This window comes from Salminus brasiliensis, chromosome 11, assembly GCF_030463535.1.
Source record: "Salminus brasiliensis chromosome 11, fSalBra1.hap2, whole genome shotgun sequence".
Classification (NCBI taxonomy): domain Eukaryota; kingdom Metazoa; phylum Chordata; class Actinopteri; order Characiformes; family Bryconidae; genus Salminus; species Salminus brasiliensis.
The window spans coordinates 7,571,193-7,583,342 of NC_132888.1; the positions used below are offsets into that span (position 1 = coordinate 7,571,193).

The 12,150-nt window shown below is 40.7% G+C and overlaps 2 protein-coding genes across 2 annotated transcripts; one reads left to right on the forward strand and one right to left on the reverse strand.

Moving 5' to 3' along the window:
* The first annotated feature begins 888 nt into the window (after window positions 1-888).
* On the forward strand, window positions 889-8,502 carry tekt1 (tektin 1). The gene is made up of 8 exons (XM_072691539.1): window positions 889-968; window positions 1,623-1,816; window positions 2,921-3,086; window positions 3,270-3,398; window positions 5,002-5,148; window positions 5,536-5,761; window positions 6,987-7,183; window positions 8,109-8,502. The coding sequence occupies exons 2-8, from the start codon at window positions 1,627-1,629 to the stop codon at window positions 8,266-8,268; spliced, it is 1,215 nt and encodes a 404-aa protein (XP_072547640.1). The 5' UTR covers window positions 889-968; window positions 1,623-1,626; the 3' UTR covers window positions 8,269-8,502.
* LOC140565569 (F-box only protein 39-like) lies at window positions 8,374-12,150 on the reverse strand. The gene is made up of 3 exons (XM_072691541.1): window positions 10,752-12,150; window positions 10,196-10,372; window positions 8,374-8,649 (listed from the first exon to the last, which is right to left on the reverse strand). Exons 1-3 carry the CDS (start codon window positions 11,916-11,918, stop codon window positions 8,521-8,523), a joined length of 1,473 nt encoding a protein of 490 aa, XP_072547642.1. The 5' UTR covers window positions 11,919-12,150; the 3' UTR covers window positions 8,374-8,520.

Genomic DNA, 12,150 nt, shown 5'->3' on the forward strand with positions numbered 1-12,150 from the left:
ATAAGAAGCTCAAAATTCAAGATTATTCACAAGTTTATGAGATGTGATGTATAGCATGACCATTTACCTTTTCTGTATGTTTTTATATTCAGTTTTTAATTCATAATTCATATTTTGCCAGTGCTCAGCTGTATAATATTAATTTATTTATTACATTTATTTCATTAAAGTGTTTGTGGATGACTCAGTGTCATATATAAAACATAAAAGATAATATAATAATAATTATAAAAATAAAGACATTGAGTCATGAATAATGTTTATAATATATCCATTATAAACTATATATAAACTATATATAAACTTTAATTATATAATTACATATTAAAACAAACAAATATTAATAAATTAAAATTTATATATATTCTTTTTATTAGAGAATGAAACATGCATGTATATAATATATAATAATAATGTAAATATAGCATTTAATTATAATATATATAAATGAATATATATAATGTATATACTATATAATATAGTAGTATATAATACATACTAATAAATACATACTAATAAATACATACTAATAAATACTAATAAAGCTTAGAGGTATCCTTTGAATTATTGGTCTATTCTAACTAGCTGAGACTTTTCTTGAGTAAATAGCAAAGCACTTTGTAAGTCGCTCTGGATAAGAGCATCTGCTAAATGTCTTAAATGTAAATGTAAATAAAATTAAATAAAAAGGAAAGATGAGTTTGGGAAAATACATAAATTACAAAAACACAGACTGATTGTCGATGATCTGAACCCAGGCTGAAATCAGGGTGAGTATTATTCTCACCCGGAGAGCAAAACAGGGGCATGACGCAGCCTCCAGGCTGAAGCCCCGCCCCCCTGCGTGGAGGTGACAGTGATGTTGCTATAGCAGCAGTGTGTGTTTACGTCTGAGGCCGAGCTGCAGGTGGCTGCTGGACTCTGGCTGCAGAGTCTTTTACTGCCTTATAAGCCTTAAACTTTGAGAGGTAAGACCCAAACCAGACCACTGTAGGTGTGAAGAGCCTCTTCTGTCGTATTAGACTCTTTTGTAGGGTTGAATGGTGTGTGTTTGTGTATTAGAGGCATTAGTTTTCTCACTGAGATAGTGTTTAATTTAAATTTAAATGTAGCATTTAATTTTAGGCCAAAAAATAAGCAGCATGTCACTGTCTCAGATTGTATTACATTATGAGTGTGTGTGTGTGTGTGTGTGTGTGTTGTGTCAGCAACAAGAGCATTAGTGAGACCAGGGTGTTGGATGATCACCACTCCACCTCATCATCCCCAACTTCTCCCAAAAGCATTGGTGGAGCACCACCATCCATCATCCCAGAGAGCACAGTTCCTCCACAGATCAGTGCTGGGGGGCTTTATACCCCTCTAGCCCATGCCTGGCATTGCCAGGCCTATCTGAAACCCCTCCAGCCACGACATCCTGAGTGCAGTGGGTACCCGTGTGTCCCCATTGTCCTCTTTTCTGAAAGAAAAATATGGTCACCCTAGTATTTGGATCAAATGTAGCTAGGATGATGATCAGCACTGTATATTAATGCAAGACAATTAATAGAAATAAATGGTTCCGGCTTTAAAAGTCGTCAATTTCTTTTACTGTCGTCTGATATGACCTCCTCTGCCCACAGTGCGATGTCCCGGATCATGGACCCAACTCACAAGTTTCTGCCTTCTGAATGGAAGCATGCAAACCAGGTGCATTTTGGGATTGCTGAGACTGAGCGGGCTCGTTCAGAGCGACTCGGTGCTGAATGTAAGAGGCTGGTGGAGGAGAGTGAGAAGTCAGTGAGACGCATGCAGCAGGATGCCAACAAGAGGCTGGGTAACTGTCTTGCATACCATATAGACACCCTCTCCCCATCCAGCAGTAGAGGAGGACAACCACAGGACTACCACTGACCAAGTATTATTTGGGAGGTGGACAATTCTGGTTGTCCAGCAGTGATACTGACCTGGTTGTGGCATGGTACTACTTGCTGCTGCATTGGGCACAGCAGCTTTGCCAAGGTTTTAAGCTCTGTCTGTTAGAAAACATGTTGGGACAGGTTAGAAGTGGACAGTTACTAAGAATTTCTTCTCAAATGAGCTTTTTTTTTCTTACAGTGCTTTAAAAATGACATTTTTACAACTGAATAATTCTAATTAATTACAGTTTTAGATTTTCCCATGTCTTGTTGGTTGTTTTCTTGGCTGTCACTTCTAGATCTTGTTGAAGTAAATGATTGGTTTGATCAGTTTTTTACTGATTTAACTGAATAACAGACAGTGCCACTATGGCCCGGGTATTATTGCGAATTCGAATGCTGAGCCATGCCACTTTGCCATCGGCACCCGAGTCCGAGAGAGCTTATTTGGCCATTCCCTTCCCCGGTGGGTAGATGGCGCTCTCTCCCCTCATCACTCTTGAAGCGATGTAGGCCGGCACAGGTGTCTCTTTGCTGGTGCAGCAAAGCTGGGTTCCCGGTGCTTTCCTCCATGCATGTGGGCTCCCTAGCAATGCTGCACTGGCAGTATGGATGGCTTTGCATGTAGAAATGAAGGAGAGGAGGAGGAGACGTGTAAAGTCTTTACCTTCCTAGTGTCGGGAGCATAATTCTAGGGGGGAGCTACGAACGGGTGGGTTAATTGGTAGTACCAAACTGGGACTGGGAAACTCTCTCTCTCTCTATATATATATATAAAATATGATGTCTTAGCATAACTGTCTATATTATAAATGACTACATAAGAAAACCATAAAAAATTCTTTAGGGAATTTTTAAGAACTTAAGTTTTTGTAGAATTGCTGATAAGTACATTATTATGAACTGCTTAGTTTTTATTTTAGGAAAGATTTTTGTGATTTTGCCCCAGTAGGTGCAAGAAAATAAATATAGGAGCCTAACAAACTAGCAACTCAGTGACCTTTGTGACCTCTCTCCATCAGAGCAACGAATCAAGGACATTAAGTTCTGGAGGCAGGAGCTGGACCAGAAACTGCAGGAGATGGTGCAGGAGATTGAGGTGCTCATCACATATAAGAATCGAGTGGAGAAAGCACTGGAGAGCACATCAGAGCCTCTGAAAGCCACCCTAGACTGTCTGGACGAGAGGTGAGCATCTCACACTCGTCTGATTGTGAAGCAGTAGCACAGAAGAGAGGCCATAGCTGGTGCTTCACTGAGAAAAGGATTCTCTGACAGAAGAGAAAACAAAGTACACACTTTCATCATAATCTGCCTCTCAGCTAAAGTCTTGTTTAGCCATATCTCCTGATGTCCTTATTATGGGTTCAGACAGAAGCGGGTAGCGATAGACCTGGTGAATGACGAGGTGGAGAGAGAGATGCTGAAGGAGAAAGAAGTGATAGAAGGAGTGAAAACCCTCCTCCAGCGCACTCTGGAGCAGATCATTGAGCAGATCAGGTGAGCTTGGGAGCTTGGGGAGAAAAGCCTACATTTACGTGACTTCTGTACAGTCTGTACAAGCATTGTTCACAACTTCAAATCGATCATTTAATAAATGTTAAACCGCCTGTCTGACAAATCAAAATGTTAAACTGCTCCGAATCAGGAGAGAGGAGCTTCTGTTTACCACAGAACACGATGAAGTCTGGCTGACGAAAATCCCACTTACAAACGTTTTGATGAGAATAACTCGTAGTGTTTTGAAGTTGTGTTTCATGGTGTTGGTTCTGTAGCCCACTCGCGAAACTAGCCTTTGCTTAGCTAGCTTAGCTACAGATACAGCCCAGTGCAGCTGCTGTTGACTTACACGAGTCCTGAAAAAAAACAAAGTGGAGCGGTTATGTCATGTTTGGACCTGTAGCCGGCCAGATGTGCTAAGAACCACAACACAGACTGTGTTACAGCTAATAGAGGCTTAAATCACACACGCTTAGAGGATAAAGCCTCATATCTGAGAGCCCAAAGTCGAGTGTATGGTCTTAGGAGTACTTTTCTACTATTTTCAGGCTCACTTAGTAGACTAGTTCATCCAGGTTAGCTTGCTTTGTCTTTCTGTCGAACGCAGCATTTCCCACCTGTTTTCAGAGCAAGAAGGACACTAGATGGACACAGAACAGAAATTTGACACATACAGATACTGTGGTATACGATATTACCATTATATCTTCTAATGCTTACACAGGTTCACTTACTTTTTCTAGCCTGCACTGTAAATCCTCAATGAAGTCATCAATGAAAGATATGAATACAGCTCTTTTATGTGTCATTAGTTTCGTTAGTTTGGTTTGTCCATAATTGTGACTTAGGTAACGATCGGACAGCATTTCACAAGTAATCCAAAGGGTTTACTTACTTTTTTCATGCAGTTGTATAAATTGCATTTGTTTTGTTTCTTTAAAAATAACCTCAGCTTTTGTAATATTGCATTTCCAAAGTGCTTTAAAGCCGTAAGCCATCATTCACTCCTATGGTAGTGTATGTACAGTAAAATACATTTAAAATTTGATATCTATATGTGTACGGCAGCCATTTTATTTGATTTTTATTCAAACAAAGCTGAGTTACCTGAATTTGCAGACTATGAATGGCATAAAGTCACCCAACAGTAATGTAAAAGACCAGTGGAGAGCCTGCCAAGACATGAGAGCTGTGATTAGCAGTCAAGGTTATTTCACCATAGTGATTTCTGAATGCTCTGGAAGTTTAAATATTAGTAGTACTGTGTTGTTTAAACTTGAGTAATAACTTCTCTGCATTATAATGATTGTAATATTTTCTTTGCAATATATAAGCAGTCGTCATTTCTGCAAATAATTGCTCTAAATAGCAATATTTCTATTTGGAATTTAGGGGAAATGGTTTATGAAATACAACGCAATTGTTATTTTCCCTAAACACACTGCCTATAAATATTAAAACCAGAGAAACTAATAATGTAGGGTTGTCTCCATTTTTTTTATTGAACAGTACAGTATTCTGCATTTTATGACAACATTTGACATATGTATAAATACCAAATAGTGTGAACTTCTATTATTTCAGTTTCATTGTGTTGTTTCAGGCTGATCCGCTCTGCTAAATACTACTTGGAGAAAGATCTGAGGGATAAATTGCAGGCAGAACGCATTGACGATTTCTGCTCCATGCTCACCATCACTTCAGCCAGCGCTGAGGAGCAGACTGGAACGGCACAGTTCACTGCAGGAGGGTAAAGACATGAGCAGATGGAGAATTTGACATCGTTTAGAAAGCTTGTCCTGTGTTGTCTGTGTTGTCGTGACAAGGCTATAGAGACATGAACCCTGTGGCTGCAATCTTTTAGAGTCTTTTAGTGAAATTGTGCACTATATACCACCTAGGCCTTGTTCATCTTCAGTTAAGTCGCTGTGTAGCTATGACCTGCTATAAAGAGAATAGTGAATTAACAAGTGGTCAAGCAAATGAACCATTCCAAACACAGCAGCTTCATCATCCAGCAGATGTCAGTCATGCACCAGTGAATACAGAAGCAGGGTGATGAAGTCTTTTAAAAATATGTCTTAAAGCCCTGTACCAGGCAGCGTTCACGATTGAGATATCTTTATGGAAACTGTAGGGCCGCAGTGACCCCCGAAGAGTGGGAAAACTTCTCCAACATGAACATCAGGAAAGCAGAGAGGGAGAAGAATAACTCCCTGTCCCTGAGAGCGCTGGTGGACAGTCTGCTGGAGCAGACGGCTGCAGACATGCAGCGGCAGCACAAGGCCACAGGCACTGCACTGGAGCTACGCATACAGGAGACCAGGACTGCTAAAGACCAGCTGGAAGACCAGCTCAACAAGGTACACATTGGCCTGCGAATTGTACAAGTTCTGATTATCTGTGGCCTTTAAAGTGATAGTTTGGCCAAATTATTTGAATGCATGGTCGTAAACTGCGTAAGCAAGCTTGTCTGAGATGACTGAATAGCTTATGGTTCAAGCATACAGTTTACACAGTGCTGATTGGTGAGATGTGGGCTTTTTTAATTACGTGACCTGCCATACTTGCCAACAGTTAAAAGGTCAGAACTGAGAATACCAGCTGATTACCACGGTGTGTATTTACTTCAGTGTTAAAGTTAAAGTGAGGGGGCAGTTAATGGGCAGATTACATTTTGGCATGAAAATTTAGTTGCCACTTTAAGTTTATTTCTTTGTAAGGATTGGAATGTGTTTGTGGATAAAGTCTTACCATACAGGAGCGCTGTGTAGTTCTGTAAGTCCAGACTGTAGTCAATCTGTTTCTCGGGATCCTTTATTAGCCTCCTTTCACCCTGTTCTTCAATGCTCAGGACCCCACAGTACTGACCACCACAGAGCAGGCAGTATTTGGGTGGTGGGTCGTTCTCAGCATTGCAGTGACACTGACTGACATGGTGTGTTAGTAGTGTGTGGATCAGACACAGCAGTGCTGCTGCTGGAGTGTTTAAACACCTCAGCATTATTGCTGGACTGAGAACAGTCCACCAACCAGAAATATCCAGCCAACAGTGTGGCCCTGTGGGCAGTGTCTGGTACGCAGCATCCTGTGGGCACTGATGAAGGACTAGAGGATGAATAGCACAAGCTGTGCAGCAACAGAAAGGCTTCTGTTTCTGACACAGGTACGAGTGTCTAACAGAGTGGACAGTGAGTGGACACAGTTTTTAAAAATTCCCGCAGCACTGCTATGTCTAATGTCTACCACCATGTCAGCGTCACTGCATTACACTACTATTTGCAGGTTTGGTAGAGGCTAATTATATTTTCTTGCCTTGTATTCCCATATTTATTACAATCATCATTTTGATGATTAATGTAGAGGACAACTGTCCTTTTTTAATTATCTCAAAAAGTAAAACAAATAGCAAACATACTTTTAGAATTATACTATTATACTATTTAGAATATATATATGCATTTTTTATTTTATTATTATTATTTTTTTTGCAGAACACTTATGATATTTTATCATACGAGTATGATGAACCTGTTGGTTAAGTGAGTTCATTGTAACAATATATTTCCTGTCATCTGTCTTGTGAAGCTGCTGATGGAGATAGCGAGCCAGGAACAGAATCTGGAGGCTCTGAAAGTGGCCATTGCTGATAAAGAGGGTCCACTGAAAATGGCCCAGACGCGGCTGTACGCCCGCAGCCAGCGACCCAGCATTGAACTCTGCCACGACCCCGTGCACACCCGCCTGCTGTCTGAAGTGCAGGAGCTGGCAGATCACATCACAAGGTGAATAGGGCACAGCTGAGCATTGAGATCTTATCAGGTAGTGCCGCAGCAACTGGAAAGCCTTTCTGAATCGCTTGGATGTCGACAAACTCAATACTTAATAATCTTAAAAAATTATACCTTTAATGTAACTTTGTGCCTAAGTTGATGTGTCATTTCATTTAGTGGTCCAATACAGCTTCTATTTATTTGATTAAAAATGTATTTACATTATATTTGTATTCATGGCATTTAGCAGACTTACAACTTACAAAAGGGCTTGTCCTTCACTCAGAGTATCTAAAGCTTTTGAGCTCGGACACTGCTAGAAATGAGCCACACAATAATCCTCATGCAACAATATGCAAGCAATGCACAAATCTCAGTGTAGAGATTATTATACTATGCAAAACCAGTGGAGATGAACAAGACATAGTAAGTGCAGTACAAGTTTTTATAGATATTAATAGATAGATATAGATATTTAATAGATATTAATAGATATTAGCGCTCTCAAAGATGTCTGTTACATGAATTATATGAATATCACTTTGAATATGAACAATGTGAGGGTCAGTTTGAGAGTTAAAAAATATATATTATAAATATATATATTTACAAATACTTATAAAATACAAATATGCTTAAAAAAAGGCAATATCCATATATAATATGAATTATATATTAATATTATATTATACTATAATGTGTCTACGAATGTTAATGTTTTTAACAAAATACCTGATTTAAATTAAATTCATTAAGTAAGGGTCAGTATTTATTTCATTTAATTTAGAGCTAGAAATGCTCAAAATTCCAGCTACCTTAAAGAACTCAGACTAGGTGAGAGTCATTATATTTGGAGAATGCTGACGTGATATGAGTAAATGAGGCACATTGATATCTGTAGTAAAATCCACACTCTCTTTGTTTCTGTACATCTCAGGTTAAAAGAAGGCCAAGCCCAAACAGAAATGGAGCTCAAAGCCCTGACCAGAAGCCAGCTGATTCTGGAGGAGGAGATTCAGGTCAAATCTCACTCGCTCTACATAGATGAAGTGATCTGCTCCCAGCTCCATCAGCCAATTACCATTCATCATTTCTGAACTAAAACCAAGGACAGCTCTTGAGTCACTGTCATCAGTATCAGCACAGAGATGGAAATACATAAAGCTTGAACGGAACAGAGATCGGGTTTATTGCTGCTTTATTCGTCATTTATTTATGCACCACTGAACTTCATGAAGGCTTGTGTTTGTGTGTGATGGTGTGTGAAGGCTGGCAGATATGATCATCAGTTGAACACCAGGGTGCCTCAGACTCCACATGCTGCATCTTCATGGTAGGCTACACTGCTTTTAGTTTATAGGACAATACGTGGCACAGTAGTTGAGCTGTGAGTCAATGAGTTGCCTGTAGCGAGACTCCACGTCCACCAGCATCTCGTTTGCCACACGGGTCTCATGTATGTTGGTGTAGAGCTGCACCTGTAGCATAGCAACACTGACATTTTCAAGTCTGTCTTTTTGTATAGACAAAGAAAGCTCATGTTACTGGCTCTTTAAGCTTGCAGTGTGTGTGTGTGCACAGAGCCAGTAACGGTACTATAAGGGGTTTATTGAGAGATCCTATTAAGGAACCATTTTAATTCAATAAAAAAACATTCTTAAAAGAGATGTGAGAGTGAGGAGCCTTTAAATGTGTAAAGAATCTTTACATCAACGTCTTTATACCTTTAAAAGGTTCTTCACTCACGAATGGTTCGTTATGGATTCAAAAATGGTTCTACTATGGCACTGCTCAAAGAACCCCTCGTAGCACCTTTATTTTTGAGAGTGTAGCATACCGTAGACTAAGAGACAGGACTAATGGAGGTCTAATCTAAAGCAATCTATACTAATCACTTCAAAAGGCTATGTAATCTCAGACACACTTGCTTATGTGGCTCCAAGCTAAAATATCATCATTCTTACGTCTGTATCTCCATGTTGGCAACTTTACAGGAAAGTCCATTTGGACTATTTCTATTGGCCCATTCATCATGAAATGTTGTCACACCAAAAATGGAGACAGTGACGATACACTGCATAGCTAAAACAACAGTAATGTCAGTCTGACGTTTATTCAAACTTCTGTCACTTTTTATTTATAGACTTTTTATAGAAACCACAAGCAAGTCTGTCTGAGATTAAATGACTTGAAATTAGAATTTAGGGGTTTGTACAATGATAATTAACCAGATGTCTTTAGAAAGTAATTCTTCTTAGATTTGCTTTATTCCTTCTTAAATTCTCACTAAAAATAGTTACTCTTTTAAAATCTGCAAAATACATAAGAAAATTTATATTCTTACCTTACAACCTATAAAATACCAGTTTAAATTGTTGAATTACTGGAATTAATGTCTTAATTTTACCAGATTAAAAATGTATATTATATTAAGTCTTATAGTTTCTACGTAAGTAAAAAAAAAAGGCTTTCTAATGTTTTCATTCCTCTACTATCACTTTTAGTTCTTATTTACTGAAATATTTGGAACTCTTGGTTTGATTCAGTTTTTCTTTTGCTTTCCACTTCACATGTTTAACTGAAAAATGGAAAATTAAAAATGTGTCTCACAACTTTTCTAATGAGCTTTAAAAAGCAGCATAATAGTCTATGTTACAAATGGCTACATAAGAAAACCTTAAAAAATATTAAAAATTAGACTTTCTCAGGAGAATATTTCAGAACTTTTTCTCTTCTTGTATTTTTTTAAGAATTGAATTTAATGAATTTGTAATTTTTGTGAGTTTTTTCTTATGAAATCTTTCATGAATTCGGCCACAGTTTCAGCTGATCAGTAAGCCTTTTTCTTACTATGAGCAGTCACTTATGGCCCCCAGGCCTCTGTGTGTGTACTAGCAGTATCTTGCATTTTTTCTACTCTTGCATACACAAAAATAGGATTACAGGGATTGTGATCCCTAACTAAGATGTTGCTTAGGGCCCCCTGAAAATTCAGAAACAACCCTGGGCCTACTAAAAACTTACTCTTATCGTGCTGAGAGCACACTGCTTGTCCAGACATTTCCTCAGAAGTCTGTCCAAGAAGCTGATGTCCAGGAAGGCCCACACCTTCAGGTAGGTGAGCTTGCTGCACACTGTGACAACCTCCAGCAGTTCCTCATCCACAGTCTCATGAACGTTATTGATGTCTAGAGTCAGTTTCTATATACAGAGATGAAGAAGGTGCTGAGTATAATTTGCAATTGGACCTGATACTGGATCGTACTGAATTGTCAGGTCCGTCCTTGGCTTGCCTCTTTTAAATGGTGGTTGGTGTGGCGCAACAGATAACACCACTAGCTGTCAGTGAACTACCACACCATGTAGGAGACTGGGGTTCGATTCCCAGTCTGGGTGACTATGCTGCGCTATACCAATAAGAGTCCTTGGGCAAGACTCCTAACACTACATTGGCCCACATCTGTAATATGTGTGACCTTGTAAGTCGCTCTGGATCAGAGCGTCAGCTAAATGCCATAAATGTAATGTAAATGTGTATGTAGGTAAACTATTTTTGGGAGGTTCCTCCTTTTCCACTCACCTGTAGACAGCATCTGTACAGAGGGATTAGATTGGCAAGTGCTGGCTTGACAGTCCAGTTGAAGTCTCTGAAAAAGCAGCTGGTCAGACTAAGGGCATGCAGAGGGATCTCTCCTAGTAGAATGCACCTGAGACGATCAGGGGCCAGGATCCAGTCCACAGACATGTCCACCTTCAAAGAAGGGCAGCTCTGAGCTAGGAGGGCCCAGGCATCATGTGAGATCACCTGAACATGAGGTTCTTCAACGTGGCATAGAACAGTGAAGGTGTGGAGTGACCCTTTGCCTTTTGTACCAGCGCAACTCGAAGCCAAGGCCTGCAGCAGGTCATCCGATATACACCTGTAGTTCAGTGTGAGACTGGAAAGCCTTTTGAACCTGCACATGACTTTTGCAAAGTCTGATGTGCCGTAGACAGCCAGTTTCTTAGCAAAGAAGTTATTGAGGTTCAGGGTAATCAAGGCTGGCAGGCGGCCTGATTGCTGCTGGGCAGCTGCCAACGCCTCCAGCACCTGCAGGCCCTGGGCCAGGTTAAAGTGGGCCCCGCTCAGGTTCAGGAAGGAGAGCTGCGATCCTCCATGCAGCAAGTAGAAGGTCAGGCTTCGCACGAGTGCGTTCTGGACTCTGCGGTTCCAGGTCGAGTGGTCCAGCGCCATTTGGAGGATGGCCAGGGAGCGCAGGCTGCTGCCAGTTTTGCGTAGAGTGGCCAAGAAGGTGCGCATGGTCTCCTGGAAGCGCCTTGACACCGAAGAGCTGAAAGGATAGCCGAAGAACACCTCCAGGTGCTCCAGGTAGCCACCATAGGCCCTCATGTAGTCCACGGCCTTGTCCAGCTCTGAGTAACGGCGCTGTGAGATATGTCCAGAGAAGTGGAAGGTGCGCTGGCGCCAAAGCCATGGCGATCGCATGACCTGATGCCAGTGGTGACACACCGGAGCGGCACTGGCCCTATCCCTGTCGCAAAGCCACCAGAAGACCTGACGAAGGCAAACATCTGGGAGGAAAGCCCAGTCAGATTGAGGTTCTTCAGGTTCTTCATGTTCTTCATGCTCAATCACTTCCCTTTTCTTCAGGAGCTGCTCTTCAGCTTCATGTCTAGGTTCCACTTCTTTTGAGCAGTTCTCGTCATCCAAGAGCCCCTCTTCTAGGTCTTCCTCTTCATGCTCCATTTAGTCTTAGAGGGATAGCAAGAACTCTGAAGGTCCAGACTCTTTAGAACTGGTCTGGATTAAAAAGCACACTCAGATAGTCCTCACACTTGGATTTCCTACACTCTCAAATGGCAGCTTGATTAAAATGTCCTGCCATGAACATCACTGTCCCCGAAAGCCCTCACAGCACAGTCCTGATGACATCAGCTTGATTTTGACATCATAGTACAAGAGGACTTCAGGGCAACCT

Excerpts from the sequence above, each read along its gene's own strand:
- LOC140565569 (XM_072691541.1), bottom strand. The coding sequence starts at position 11,918 with ATGGAGCATGAAGAGGAAGACCTAGAAGAGGGGCTCTTGGATGACGAG. Across the intron at positions 10,373-10,751 it reads TGTACAGATGCTGTCTACAG|AAACTGACTCTAGACATCAA; the intron begins GTGAGTGGAAAA and ends CTCTGTATATAG. Across the intron at positions 8,650-10,195 it reads GTGCTCTCAGCACGATAAGA|GTGCAGCTCTACACCAACAT; the intron begins GTAAGTTTTTAG and ends GCTATGCTACAG.
- tekt1 (XM_072691539.1), top strand. The coding sequence starts at position 1,627 with ATGTCCCGGATCATGGACCCAACTCACAAGTTTCTGCCTTCTGAATGG. Across the intron at positions 3,087-3,269 it reads CTAGACTGTCTGGACGAGAG|ACAGAAGCGGGTAGCGATAG; the intron begins GTGAGCATCTCA and ends TTATGGGTTCAG. Across the intron at positions 3,399-5,001 it reads CAGATCATTGAGCAGATCAG|GCTGATCCGCTCTGCTAAAT; the intron begins GTGAGCTTGGGA and ends GTGTTGTTTCAG.